At 39.9% G+C, this 14,948-nt stretch overlaps 1 protein-coding gene across 1 annotated transcript in view; it reads right to left on the reverse strand.

The window, feature by feature from the left end:
• Positions 1-14,584, reverse strand: part of aig1 (androgen-induced 1 (H. sapiens)) — a 31,578-nt gene extending 16,994 nt beyond the window's left edge. Inside the window, exons 1-3 of the mRNA XM_040017742.1 lie at positions 14,280-14,584; positions 4,834-4,989; positions 964-1,065 (exon numbers count right to left, since the gene is read on the reverse strand). Coding sequence (XP_039873676.1) covers positions 964-1,065; positions 4,834-4,989; positions 14,280-14,420 — 399 coding nt within the window. The 5' untranslated portion in view covers positions 14,421-14,584. The remainder of the gene's footprint in view (positions 1-963; positions 1,066-4,833; positions 4,990-14,279) is intronic.
• Between the last annotated feature and the right edge of the window lie 364 nt (positions 14,585-14,948).

Here is a 14,948-nt window from a genome sequence, read left to right on the forward strand (position 1 = left end):
GAAAACACCTATTTCAGAGCAGGGCGGGCAGATGGTGGTTTCAAAATATGTGCTGACAAAAGTGTAAAGAAGACAGGAAACCTTTGTTTGAATGGTAATTACCTTTCACTCGGTGCGCCGTGTCAAAATAAATCACATTCCTAAAATGCACATTTTGAGGTCTTTTATTTCATCCAACTCTAAACTCCCACTATCATCTGAAAATCCTACACCTGAAAGCCTAAAAAGGAAAGATTCAACTTACATGTTCCTCGCGTTCTTCTTTGATGTATTATGAGGTTAGATAAAGCCGTTACAATACAAATGGTTGAATCCCAGAAAAGCTGAATAATTGGTCCCAACATCCCAGACTCATGTTGAAAAAGTTTGTGAGGAAAAGCTGCTCTGGCTAACTGCATGTTGATGTGCTCAAGACTGAGGAAATACCCTTCATACAGAAGAAGCTACGAAGAAAAAAAATGTGTTTCTATGGGTATGTATCCAAATAATTTTACAGTTAATTTGAAGCACTCAACTCTAATTTGGACTACTCCAGGCCAGGAGAATGATTCTTATCATGGAAAAATATGGAAATACGTTACCTTCAATTCATGTGTGGATGAAAGGAATGGCTTCTTGTATTACACTGGTGAAACTAACTTATATCAGGAGATAGCAGCAGAATTTAAAAGCTGCCTTCAGTGACTTTTTTTAATTATTAATTTGAGCGATTCTTTGTTTCTTTAATCATTCAGTGTTCATTATTATTTATCTAAAGTTGAGAAGAAGAGGAAAATTTCCTTCTTTCCATTTCTTTCAGACCTTGATGATTGCTTTATATTAATCCAATGAATTTAAATACATTTACTGCATCTCATCACTTTCCTTCACCATCTACCTCTACAGCTCTGCCTTATGTGTTGTAATCTCAGTAAGTCGTATGATCAGTTGAACCACAACATCTGTAGAGAAAATCCAACTCACCATGCCGTGGTTGAGCCACTGAGGAATGAAGTTGTCCAGTAATTTGGGGTAGACTAGTTCTCTGTCATACAGGTAGAGGCTCCAGAAAGTAAACACCACAAACTGGAGAGAGAGAGACATGCACACAGAGAGAAAAAAAAAAAAGTTAGCAACTAAAGTGCAACACGCCTTATGGAAAAGACATCAGTGCCAGATAAGTGGACAAAAACAGTGACTTTTAGCATGCAGCACAACGTTTCTGAACTAGTCCTGCCTACACAACGTCTGCTCTGTTGTCAGGTCAGTGATGAGAAACATTCCTCATATCCACCACTTACATTTCATTACACTCTATCAGTGGTTATTTAATACGTTGACGGTACCCCACTGGGACTATTTACCTTGGAAAATGCAGTTAAGTGTTACAGAGACAGCCAATTCAATGTTTGTGACATGCTACATGAGTAAAAAAGTCAGCAGAAAGTGAAATCTCAGTATAATTTAATAAAAACAGACAATAGAGAATCGTTCAAGAGGCAAACTCCAGCACTAACAAATGAAATCAATGTCCAAATGCAGTTCCACTTGAGGCAACAGCAAGTCAATGACCATGAACCTCTTGGTTCAAGTAACAGTTTTTCACAGTTTTTTTTTTAAATTAAATTATTTTAACAAATATTATTGCTTGTTGTGAGGTACAGACTATCGAAGGATTGTGTGCTGTATTTTTGGTGAGTGAAAATTTAGTACTTGCTAGCACTAACTATGATTCAGCTTGTAACCCTCTCAACCCAATTTGATCTTTTCTGGCTTCAAAAACTAAAATGGCAGCAGTCTGGGAGTCTGGAACTGAGTCTGGGAACCAATAGGTGACAGCATCCATCTTTTGGATACAGTCTGTTAAAATATAATATGCTTAAGATATGTATGTTGTTTATCTAATTTTTAATTTAACATGTGCATGCATGTTGACTACTTACATCTTTTAGTTCTTAGGCAGTGGAAACCTGGCCCCTGGCACATGCATTAGGCTACACTCTACTTTTTACCTACTGTTAGAGATACATATACACTGTCCTCATTTATCCATTGGGTAAAGAAGGACATTGGAGGGAGACACATGAGGGTCATCTGTGATACCTTCTGCATGCCTTCTGTAAACCAAAAACTTCCCAATGATACATGCAGCTATTGCAGCAATCAGATTTCCCACATGACCTGAACGCACCACACGCTGACCAGCTTCCAGTCTAATGTATCTTCACGGTTTGGATCAAGGCCAGTCCAGGTTCTGTAAGACGAGGGTGGAATTACCTGACAGGCATCTGCGTTCCAGTTCGAGGCATCTGAACCAACCCACCTCTTTTTATACCGTGACTGGCGTGTTCTCTGTTTCAACAGGCCAGTGGTGGCGGGAAACAATGCATGCACTTTGTCCCCTGTGGGGCACCCACAATTTTCCACCACACCATACCGCGTGCAAATGCCTGCAATATATGCACACTCCACACTCACGCATATATGCAATGCACAAATGGAGCTATAGCAACATATGCAGGAATGCACACACTTCCTTTACCAGACGGGCAAAGTTTGAGACATTACCTGTGGTAATGTAGTAGCTGCACCTGTTGTGCTGTATGTAACCTAAACTGTGAGGCCAATTCACACGCACCAGTTAACAGCTTCTACAGGGGTGTGTGTGTGTGTGTGTGTGTGTGTGTGTGTGTGTGTGTGTGTGTGTGTAGGTGTGTGTGTGTGTGTGTGTGTGCCAGTAGAGCCAGGAACTATTGGGTTATTTAGGTTTAGAGATCAACTGTGTTTGACTAGTGTCTGGTAGTCTATAGCATGAATATTTATGATCTTGTGCCAGTGATCTAACCCCAGGACACAGTAATAGTCAGGTAGCCACACAAATTCTCCAGTATGCCAGCTGTGGGGCACGTTGCCTAGTAAAATCTTGAATAAAAGTGTGTGTGTTAAGCAAAAGACTGCCAGCCTTGCAAAAAAAAAAATGGATTAGACAGAGGTCAAAGTCTGGCTGTCTGGATGACTCGTCAGTGCTTTCTCTGTTCTGTTCATTCACAGCAGGATTGAAAAAGATGAAGCACATCATACCATTACACCCATTTTTTTAACCTCAGTAAATTTTCACATCCAGTTAATCTATGTTCTTTCTCTTTACACAAACTCTCACAAAAGGAGTTCACCCAGGTATGTGAATGTAGCCAAAGTATATCTGGTGACTCTTTTCAGCATTTTTTTCCATCTAACTGAGTGAGCAATCGCAGCTGTTGATCTTCTTTCACTTTTACTTTTAAGTTTAAGTTGCTGCTAACCAGCCGGGACCCTTTTCATCTCATGTTTCCCTACTAACACGCTGACCATCCATAGTTGTGGCAGAGCAAAAATTAGCTTTTTAAGAGATGATTTTATTTATTAATAGAAAAAAGCCATCTAAACCTGCCTGACTCTGAGTGAAAAAATAATTCCCCTCTAAACCTAATAAGTGATCGTGCCAACTTTGGTAGCAAGAACTGCAATCAAGCATTTGTGATAACTGAAAATGAGTCTTTCACATTGCTGTGGACTGATATCAGCCCCCTGTTCTTTGCAGAATTCTTTTAATTCAGCCACATTGGGGGGTTTTCAATCATGCCATTTAAGATAACTTAAATTAATACTTTAACTAGGCCACTCCAAAACCTTCTTTTATCGAACCATTCACAAGTGGACGTGCTGGTGTTTTTTCAGGTCATTGTTGTGCTGCACAACCCAACTGAGCTCGAGCCTCAGGCATGAACTGAGACGTTCTGGACATTCTCCTTCAGGATTTTTCTGGTAGCAAAGCAGCCTCAGACCACAACACTATAATCACCGACTATCAGTACGATATTTTTTCTGTGAAATACGGCGTTAGTTTTATCCCAGGTGTAATTAGTTTTTCTACACAGGATCAGGTGTGTTTGCACAGCTTTTTTCCCTTAATAAATAAAATCATCCTTTAAAAAATGCATTTCGTATTTATTTGGGTGGATCTTGGTCTAATACTAACATTTTTTTAATGATTTGAAACATGAAAAACAAATATTAAAAATACTAAGAAATCAAGCAGGGGGAAATTGGTTTTATTCTCCTATTTCCTAGTTGTTTCCTTTTAGTATGGCTTATTCTCGTTTGCCTTTTTTTTCTCTTTTTACCTTTTATTTCTTTTTAGAATGTCGATATTATATATTTTGTTTTGTTTTTAGGTTGCTTTTAAGGTCTAGCCAGGGATTATGGATGAAAAATTAGCCTACAGCATTTACAGCAATGTTTAATAATGAACATTGTCCCTGTTACAAATAAAAAATTAAATAAAAAAAGTTAAAAACAATAATTGTTGGCACCAGACAGTGTTTAGATATCACATTGTAAACTGTAGACCTCTGTGCTTTGCAGTGTGATCGTTTGCAGATACCTGGTGTAATGAGATTTTATAGTTCTGATGTTTTTAAATAGTTTATTGTTGTTGTTATGTGAACCATCAAGGTCAAAGGCTCTCGGGCTAACCCAACCATGCGCCAAATCAGAAAAAAAGCTCAATTTAAAGCATCATTCCCAGACATTAATCACCCCATGAGGTGAGACTGAAAATGTCAGACAATTTTTATGCGGTTGACATTAACAATTTCCATGATTACAGGTTGGTAGGACACTGCCACCACCCTCAGGAGTGGAAGAAAAATAAGGGCAAGATAGGCGTTAAGAAAAGGGGAGCATGGCGGAGAGTTGATTATACTAAAAATGGATTACTCCGGCCTTCAGTTCCTGCAAGGCAAGCCCATCCATTCCCGGGCTATTGTGTGTTTGCCTGTGTACGTGCTTGCCTATGTGCATTAATCCTCTCACCGCTCCGACAGGGAAGGCCAGGACGGCCATCATCCAGTCTCGCAGGCCAATCAGCTTTCTCAGCTGCCGCTCCTGCTCCCTGCTGTCGCCTCCCTTAGTCAGCAGACTGGACACATCGATCAGGACACACAATCCGAAAAACACTGCCTGGATCACCTGCAGAGAGGAACAGGGGGAGTTCAGCGAGCTCTTTGGCAGCACAAACACTTTCTCACAACAAAGAGATGAAGAGAGGAGGAGAAAAAGAGCTTAGACGGTAGATTTTTCAGAAGAAAGAAGAAGAGCCAAAGAGAACAGACTGCAGACAATCGTTAACTCTTTCACTGCTCACTTCTCCAGTCAAATTCAATAAAAGCGGTTGAAAGAGAAAAAAACAGGCTGTGCCCAGGCACAGAGTTACGAAGTCTTATGATTTAATAAATGACCAATGTTATGCTAATTCAATATATATTTATATCTGCCACCACTCACCTGAAACTGTCATGAACCAGAGCAACAACACAATCGTTATCTGCTATAACTACAGAGTTTCAAACCTCCTCTGGCATTAACATCAGTACAAACGCTGTATGCTGGGAGCTTCTTGGCATTGGTTTCTATGCCTGTAGGGGTAATCTGCGGGCGGGCCAGTGTTTTTGTCCTTATCATTTATGTTTCAAATTAATTCAACTTTATTTATACAAATCACAACAACAGTTGCTTCAAGGCACTTTCCATTATAAGGTAAAGACCCTGCAATAATACAGAGAACACTCCAACAGATCAGATCACCCCCTATGAGCAAGCACTTGGTAACAGTGGGAAAGAAAAACTCCCTTTTAACAGGAAGAAACCTCCACCAGAACCAGGCTCAGGAAAGGTTGGCCATCTGCCACAACTGATTGTGGATGAGGGGAAGAAGACAGGATAAAGACACGCTGTGGAAGAGAGCCAGAGATGAATAATAACGAATGATTAAATGCAGAGAGGCGTATAAACACATAATGCTTGTTTACCAGTTCAGCTGCCGATTAGCTCTTCAGCTAAAAGGGCTACGACAGCTACCATGTTCAGTGAAACAGTTTCTCCCATAGACTTCTATTAAGAGTTATTTGAGTGCTATATCTCTATCATTTTAGTAGTTCTGGCTTAAGTTTGCTTCCAGCAACCAACAAAAGCCCACAAATATTCTCTTAGCAGTTAGGATTGGGTTTAGTAAAGACCAGCTGTTGGTATTAACTAGTTCCAAGAAACTGGCACCGTGTTGAAAAACTTTGTATGAAGTTCCTTTAAAAGGGATCACCACAGTGGGCAGCATTTATCTGCCAAAAATGTGGAAATCCCTTGAGTTTGTTGGCAGATCAAAAAGTGAAATGAATTTTATTGACTGAACAGACATTCTGTGTTCTAGTAGCTGCATTTCCAGCAGCGTAAAAGCAACTTAGCAGCCGATTAAAATTAGTTATAACTTATATACATTTTCTGCATCGCTAAATGAACACATGCACATTCCCCTACCAACGTGTTGCACAGTTTGCGCTTCATTTAGTCAGTGTGGCACAGTTTAACAGCTTGAAAGTGTAAAGCACAGAATCTGTAATGTACTGTAATGTACTTAAAAACCGAACGATTTTAAAGTGAAACTCAGAACAAGCCTAACCAGTTTGTTCAGCAGAGGTCGCCTTGGTGATTTACACAGTTAAAAACACACACGAAACTCTGCCTTTAAGCTCAACAAAGCTCGCAAAGCCATTCATTTTGCTTCATAGTACAACTTCAGAGGGCACTCTGGAACTTCACTGTTGGCGTTACTCGTGTTTGGAAAACCACAAACACAACAAGCAGCTGATAGAGTCGGGCTGAGCGCAAATGAAGAATCCGCGATTTGCTGTGAAAGTGAAGATTATTAAGATTAATGAAGTCTTTTTAAAAAACTGCACTGTGATATCATCCTAACAAGGACTGATATAGAAGTACATTAAAAAAACTGTTAAAAAAAATGTTTCGATATGAGTCTGAGAAAAAAAATGTCAGGAAAGATATTGGTTTTTATTAGTACTTTAATTACTAAATATCATTATTGTTTTTTAAAAGCCTACATTGGTCAGTCTCTATCATAGGTTCACAGCTCTGGCTGTGAGCACAGAAGCTCCATCCACCTGCTGCTCAAACCTTCTACTTGTGAGGGACAGCCAATCACAAGAGTGTTTGCAGAGAAACAGGCAAAGGGGGAGGAGCTAAAACAGCTAGGACAACTAAGGGTCATTTTTAATCAAACCTACTCTTGTGTCCAAGAATAAAAACATGGAGCTGGAATCCAACATTATAGGTCCACTTTAAATAACTTAAAGTTTCAGTGGGTTTTGCTCTTTTCTTTCTAAACTTAATTCAGAAATCCAGTGAACAAAAATAATTTGCTGCCTGCAAAAGGGAGGAGGGATATTTCCAATTCATGCCCATCACTTAGCAACAGTGCTCTCAGGCTTGAAACACTTAAATGCCAAAGACATCCTGCACAGTTCCTGTGTTAAACAGAACCTTACTTAAAAGGCATTATAGTGTAGTTACTGTATATCGAGCAAAGAAAATGGTAAATATACATGACAATAGGCCATGCCATAATAAGATGCAAAGACCCCGAAGAGCTTTCCTTTAAGCAGGTACAGTGAAGAAACTAGCAGCTATAACTGGCTATTATTGTAGCTGATTACCTAAAACATATAGAAAACAGTTGGAACAATCTCTAAGGGCACTGCTGCATGAATCCCTGAGAGCAAAATTGAGCTTAACAGCTCTCAAACTGACTTCTGGAGTGTTTGTCCAACATGAAAGAATCATCCACCAGCAGGAAACACTGTGACCCGCGTGCAAAAACTATTCCTCACGAGATGCACAATATTTCAATAAAACCACACGTGGCTTCTTTCAACATGCACCAAAAATACTTCACACTTCAAATGCTCGATTTCAATAGAATCTCCATTAAGTGGGCTGTGGTGAAGGAGAAAACCAGCTCTGTATATTTTACCCATCTTTGCGTAAGGAAAGACTTTCAACATGTTCGCAATGATGGATGTGACCTTCGCTTCCAGAGGAAGATGGAGAGGAGGCACAGACTACCTCTCCTCTCCTCAAACCTCCCTCTGAGACTATTAGGTATCGCCCGGTGTGATGATGGCTGGTCATTAGAGGCATTTTGGCTTTAAAGCATAGTTATGGGTGCTTCGGTATATACACGATTCTGCTGGTGAATACTGGCATTTTACAGCGGGCAGCCTAAATAAATGTGTGTGTCTACTCACTGAAATATGTGTGGACAGCAAATATAAATCTTAGACAGCTAGCATGTCTAAAGCAGCATGCCTGCTACATAAATAATAGGTTTCCATGAGAACTATGAGCAGCAACAGCACACTCACAGGCACGCACACAAGAAATTCTGAAATGGACCTAAAACTCAAGCCCTCCTTTCCGTATCAATACTGCATCAATTTTGAGGCTTTTGTGTTCCTCGTGAGAAACTGATACACACAAACGCTGGAGCCAGATGTTGCAGCACAGTGTGTTTCCTGGCTGCTGGTGTGTACGGGTCTTTAATGGTACAGTTAACTGGGGGAGAGGGCTAATGTGGAAAATATGACACAGCTATTTCCCATGCTCACAAAGACACAGGTATGCTCTTCAGAGATTATTTTGCCTTTAAAAGGGCCTAAACTAAAGTTTATACATGCCAAATTGATCAATCCCACAGATTTGTATGTGTATAAATAAGGATTATTATTATTGTTATTATTACTACTACAAGTAAAAAATTAGAAATCCACTTACAGATAGGCCAGACAAACCTGTTTCAGCTGATCGGCTATAACTGGTGACAGGCCAATCAGTCACAGACATATTCAGTTCTGAGCAAATTTAATTAGCCTGTGCTGCTGCCTGACGCGCACCTTATCAAAAACGTAGCTATAGAAACGTGGCGTGTTGATTTGTGCAAAGATATTTCTTCAGAGGAACAACATGTGATATGTAACGGGTCATGATTACATCTGGCATCTTCATAATGCTAATGCACTAACTGGTAATCAGCGAGCGCAGCCATCTGCTGTTTTTGTTTTTATAGCTCTGCTGATCCATGTGTACACTCAGATGGTTCGGGCAAACTGTGTTGCAGCAATTTGAAGGTACAATTCTGAACTTTTCCCCCCCCCAACATGTGCCTGTATTTGAAGTGCAGAAAGAGACGCCATGCATTACAGAAACCTTACCACCGACTAGTATTTTAGAGGCTAAACTGCAGAGCACTGTAGGCACGTAACATGTCTAACAGGTCACATCAACTTGGATATACTGTAGCTATTATTTAATTTAAAGAAATGTTGAATATTCTGTTAGGAAACTTCCTTGAATGAGAACGATAAAAGGTCCCCTAACCTGCTGATAACTGCAACATGTTTTTTATAATGATTATTTAAAGAGAAGTTTTATATAAAACAATTATTGTATACTTTCAAAAAGAAAGTCTAATGTATTCTAATCCTGACATGTTGTAGAGCCTGCAAGGTGTCCTTATATTGGCTTTCAAGAGATAATGTGCCTATTTTAGAAATGTCCAAAGTCTGCATTAGTAGGTTGGAGGGGTGGAGGTGACATTTTTCCCCCCGAGTTATCACCCAGGACACACCTTTGTCTTTTGCACTTTGCTTCTTTTTTTCACCTCACCTTGTACATTAATGAGCCATCGCAGCCAGGGATAAGAATATGGCTAGTGGCCAAAATCGATTACATTTGTAAAAACTGTGAAGCACAATCAGTGGAACATGAGCATTTTTATATATGATATGTGTTGTTGTTTTACTTTTCTTTAAAAATGGATGTCAACCAGTGAATGAACAAACGCATCGACATCCCAGCCGCATTTAGATAACGACAGCAAGAACTCAAACGGTGCAAGCAAAACAAGAAATGTCAGCTAGCTTCCTCTTCAAACACAAACATTGCAGAAAGAAGACAACCACTGGCTGGATATTTCTCTAAAATTGGTTAGCTTTTTATAGCGACTTCACACCAACTTTAAAGCGTGCTTGTGAATGACTGCCTAACAGAACCGGCCTCTAACAGAAGTCCCTCTTTGTGAGTGCATGTGTGAGCGCATTGTTCGGGATGAATGGGAGCTGTGTGTGTCTGCAGTTTTGTGCCTCTCGTTGCAGCATAATTTCCTTAATTTAATAACACTTGAGAATCAAGAAAACTGATTGTGAACACTAATGTTTGGCCTGTTGCTGCCTCTCAGCTGATATGTTAAGCAGCTTTTACAAGTACAGTAAAGAGCGCCGAGACAAAATGCCCGTTGTGCACATTTTATGGCCTCACAGCGACACATGTGCTGCAACTATTGAAGGAAATACGCGGTGTACTTTAGCCCAAGCACTTCATTTTGCGTTGCAGCACAAAGTAAATATTACCAGTGCAAAAACTTCAGCTTCCGTCATTGCAGCTTCAGGTTTTAGTAATCAATTGCTTTGTTCGACTGGCAGCAACTATAATAATATAAAGTATGTTATCAGTAATTAACAATATATTCAGAATAAGAAGTTTGATAACAATAAACTCATCTAACAGAGACAAAGACAATTTTAAAGCACGAGAAAACAAACACTATCGCTCTGTCAGCAGTCACCACACAAATGAAAACTCAGCTGACACGATTTACTGATCTCTATGGGAGAACTGATTTTATTAGAGTCACTACTGTTAGTAAATAATGGCTGATGATTAACCTCTGGCAACTCTCATGACGTCTGGCTACCAACGCAATGCTGCGCTTTGTATCATAAAACTAATCAGATATCTTTCTAGATATTTAGGCACAAGGTAATCACAGGTAAATATCATATCATATATGTGCAACGCAGTACAGCCCTGTTTAGAAAGCATAAAGGCAGCAAAAAGAAGCATGAGCGCTTCCTTGTTGATGAATCACAAAAACTTGGAAACTAAAGTGAGTGAGAAGAAAACAAAAGATTTTAATGCAAAAAAAAAAAGAATTAGGGCTGTTATTACATCAGGCTTTCAATACAAGAATAAACCACAGAATTCACTTCAATGACATTATTGCACGATCTAAAAAAACGTTTTAATTAGATCTTACTTTTGTTGTTTATATCTCTGTGTTTGTTAATGTGTGTTCTGCACATTTTTAGCAAATAAAATACGAATAAGTTTAGCAATGTGACAAGACAACAACTGCACAAATGGATGCAAAAAGAGCACATGCACTGAATGGACAGTGAGACGTTATGATACACCATGTAAGTGTACAAGAATAAAATCTACACGGGCACAATCTTCAAAGAACGCTGACCACTGATCTCACTCAGGGTTGGAGCCGCAACGTTCAAACGCTTTATTATTCAAGGTTAGGGGATGCTGCGCATTTTCACTACACCATATTTTGACTTTCAAACTGACAGACACTGCGCTCTCATTGGTCCACACCTTGTCAATCACAAGCTTCTGCTAATATCGGCTTTCAGTGTTGTTTTAACTAGAGATGGACCGATCCGATATTACGTATCGGTATCGGTCGTCCGATACTGACGTAAATTACTGGATCGGATATCGGAGAGAAATAAAAAAATGTAATCCGATCCATTAAATATCAAAAAAGCACCTCACAAAACTTGCGACATGGCGTAACTTGGCTCATAACCGTAGCACGTCGGAGCAGTATGCATCACGTCATAGAGAGGCTGTGGCTGCGAGACCTCTCGGCAGTCTGGTTGAGTATTTGGAGCCTCGCTACCAAACCGGCATTTCATCTCCGAGAAAGTTATACCAGAGAGAAGGAAAGCAAGTGTGTAAGTCCATCTCTGAATGTTTGTAAAGCATTCTCACGTTAAGCTTAACAACCGATTTATGGAGCGACTGCCTCTTCTCTCTTCCTCCCTCTCCTGCTGCTACTTCAATCATGAAACTGATCAATGATCAGCTGATTGGCTTTTCTGTCCCGAGTCCGTCTCTCTTGTTTGTTTTTGGCCCACTTTGCACCAGAAAGAGGAAACCAGCGGCTGAACAACAGCAGCACGTTTAAGCTTGATAAGCTGTTGTTAGAATTTATTTAATATTACTTTCTACACCAGGATCTTTTTCTACGCAGCTGATGGCTGGTAACTGTGCAGGGGCGGATCTAGCAAAGTTTAGCCAGGGGGGCCAATTGGGCATGAACAGGGAAAAGGGGGCACAAAGACATACTTTTCTTTCTTATTCTCATTTAAAAGGTCTAGCTTTTAATAAATAATTATCTGAATCTTACACCCAAAGTTTTAATCTGATGAAAAATGTATAGAAGTCCATTACTGTATATAGTAACTGTTAAGTCTAATATACCCTAGTAAGCTATAGTACTTTTTTTCATCTGTGCAGTCTGCAATTCTGTTGAAGAAAGATGTTGAATCTATTTAATTATTCTTGAAAAATAATTGATTTCTGTGCATTTTGTTTCCACACTGCATCAAATTAAAGTTGATTACGTCGATTAAGCATCATGAGGTGGGGGGTGGTTCCCTTTTTTTTTTTTTTTTTTTTTGCTGGGAGTTTTAGAACCCTATTGGTTAGGTTGTTTACTCTTTAAAAAACCAGAATAGGGAGGATGGAGTAAGTTTAACTTTATTAGATTGATCAGTATTGCTGAACTATGAAATATTTTGGGTGCAGTATATTTTTTGCATACAGGTATAACAGAATAGCTTTAGTGTTTGTTTGTTTTTTGTAACTTGAGTATGAACTTATACAAAAAGCAGCAAGATATTAAAAAACATTTTTAGTGATTAAAAAACACACTATATCGGATTCATATTGGTATCGGCAGATATCCAAATTTATGATATCGGTATCCGACAAAAAAAAAAAACTGTATCATATCATCTCTAGTTTTAACATTATGTGTCTTTAGCCCCTGAGAGGTCACTCTCAAGCACTTAAACATATTTCCTTTGCTGTTAACACAGAATTTATATCATTGGGTCAAGCCTCTTCTTGATTTTGATTGGCCACTGAGAAAACAGGGACACTGAGCACTGAAAAAATTCTGTGCATTGAGCTGCCAACTTTGCAGGTGATTGCAGGCACTTATCTTCTATTCAGACACTGTACAGGAGTTTTTGTGTTTTGTCTGGGCCTGATCCTGTGTGATGATCTACACCTGATGAGGGGTGGATAAAGGTATCAGTCTTTATGTTGTGGCTTTTGAGTCCGGTCACAACGATTACTACCTAAATCCAGGTTACATCATTACTGTTTACTGGGGTCACACAGAAATCTAAACGTTTTCCTGTAGACTTCTATGCAACCAGAAGACTTTGTGCAACAACAACAGACACCTTCTGCTGGTTTAAGCCACTTTCTCCAAACTACATCTGTCTTGTATGATGTCTGTAAAGTGGAGAACTAATTTATAAATTAAAACAAGCAAAATTTGTTCACAAGCAGGACCTACAGATAACTTATGCATATTTTCACCACCATATTTTTATTCCCTTATGCTATTAGCGTGAGTGTGCACGATGATCAACATCATCAACCCGAAATGCCTTAACCGGCACTTTATAAAGGCCACCAGGAGTTGACCCTAGTGCTGTGCGAAACAACTCCGAGTCTATGTGAAAGCATCCCTCGGTGTCCTTGCTCCATGACCTCGGTAAGCACTTTGGCAGATAGCTTCAAGTTTCACTGAATAAAACATCAAGTCTATTTCATAGAAATCATTTCATTCTGCAAGTCAGAAAAGAGAATTTTCCAGAACATGTTCTTGAGAAGGTGATTAGTCTGATCTAGCCCAACAGTGCAAGCATCCCAGTGGCTATGTCCATCTTTTATATATACAGTCTATGGTCTAAAACGGACTTGAGTGTAAATCCCACTTTCTTAGTACAGATATGTTCTGGGCTGCAGCTTGTTTCAAAGTTCTTTAAAACACATAAGAAATAACTGAGAAATTGATTGACAGTTTATTACCGATTTTTTTTTCTTGTCCTACAATCAGCCAGCACTAAAAATCCCACATCCCTGTCATTTCTGAGCTTCTCAGTCCTTCATCGTCATTTTTCTGACACTTCCCAACTGCAAGCTTTCACAAGGTTCGGTGCACCCGCGGCGCGCTCCCGCAAGGGGAAGCCTTTATGACGGGAGAGCTTTCTGCCCCACAACGCACCTGTTCCGGTTCACCTCAGCAACTAACCACGTTGAGAGATTCAAACGCGACTGCAGACAAGTGAAACTCCGTGTAATTTACCCCTCCCTCTGCCACTGCCGACGAATCATCGAGTCAAACAAAGAGCGCAAGGAGGCGGAATTTAAATGTGATCGCAGCGCCACGCGCGCACTCTCTCCAGCGCGTGCATCGCCTCGAGCTGCGCGGTAACTTCACCGGGGTGTTTAGGGTTGAGATCAGATTAGACGTGAAATCTCACCAGGTCGATGAAGGTGAGAAACTTCCAGCTGCCTCCGTAGGTCTGGTGTGCCGGCATGTCTAAGGCTTTGTAGTGGCACAGGATGGAGAAATAAGACAGCAGGATGGCGACCCGGAGAACCTGCGAGGGGATCAGCGCCATGATGCTCGCTTTGCACCTGTATCTGTTTGTCCGTCTACCTGCCTGCGCTTTTTTTTCACCTCCCTAATGTCTCTATGTGTCCGTATTTTTACTTGGTTTAACCTGCCTGCCTGTCCGTGCTTTTCCTGCCCCCCTACTGTCTGTGTACTGCTTCCGTGTTATGGTGATGATGAAAGGGGGAGGAGTGTAATCTCCACAGTCCGTGCAGTTATAGCGGGACTTACAGTATGTTGCTGTTTTCTTAAGGAACACATAGCTTGAAGAATATTAGAATAAAGCACACTAGGACAATAAAAAAAATACACATCAAAGCTTAGTTTAGTTTAAATCCAAAATAAAATTGCAATTAAATAAAAATCAATCTGCACTTAGAGATACAAATGACCCAAAGGTTCGGGTACTGTGCATTCATTCAGCTGGTGGTGCAGAAAATGTTGATGAAACTAGTGGGAATAAAGCCAGTAGAACAGTAAACACATACCAAGAATACCTGTTTAATCAATAAGTGAATGAATAATTTCACTTTGA

The sequence above is a fragment of the Simochromis diagramma genome, unplaced genomic scaffold (genome assembly GCF_900408965.1).
Source record: "Simochromis diagramma unplaced genomic scaffold, fSimDia1.1 OVJJ01000802.1, whole genome shotgun sequence".
NCBI classification, from domain to species: Eukaryota; Metazoa; Chordata; class Actinopteri; order Cichliformes; family Cichlidae; genus Simochromis; species Simochromis diagramma.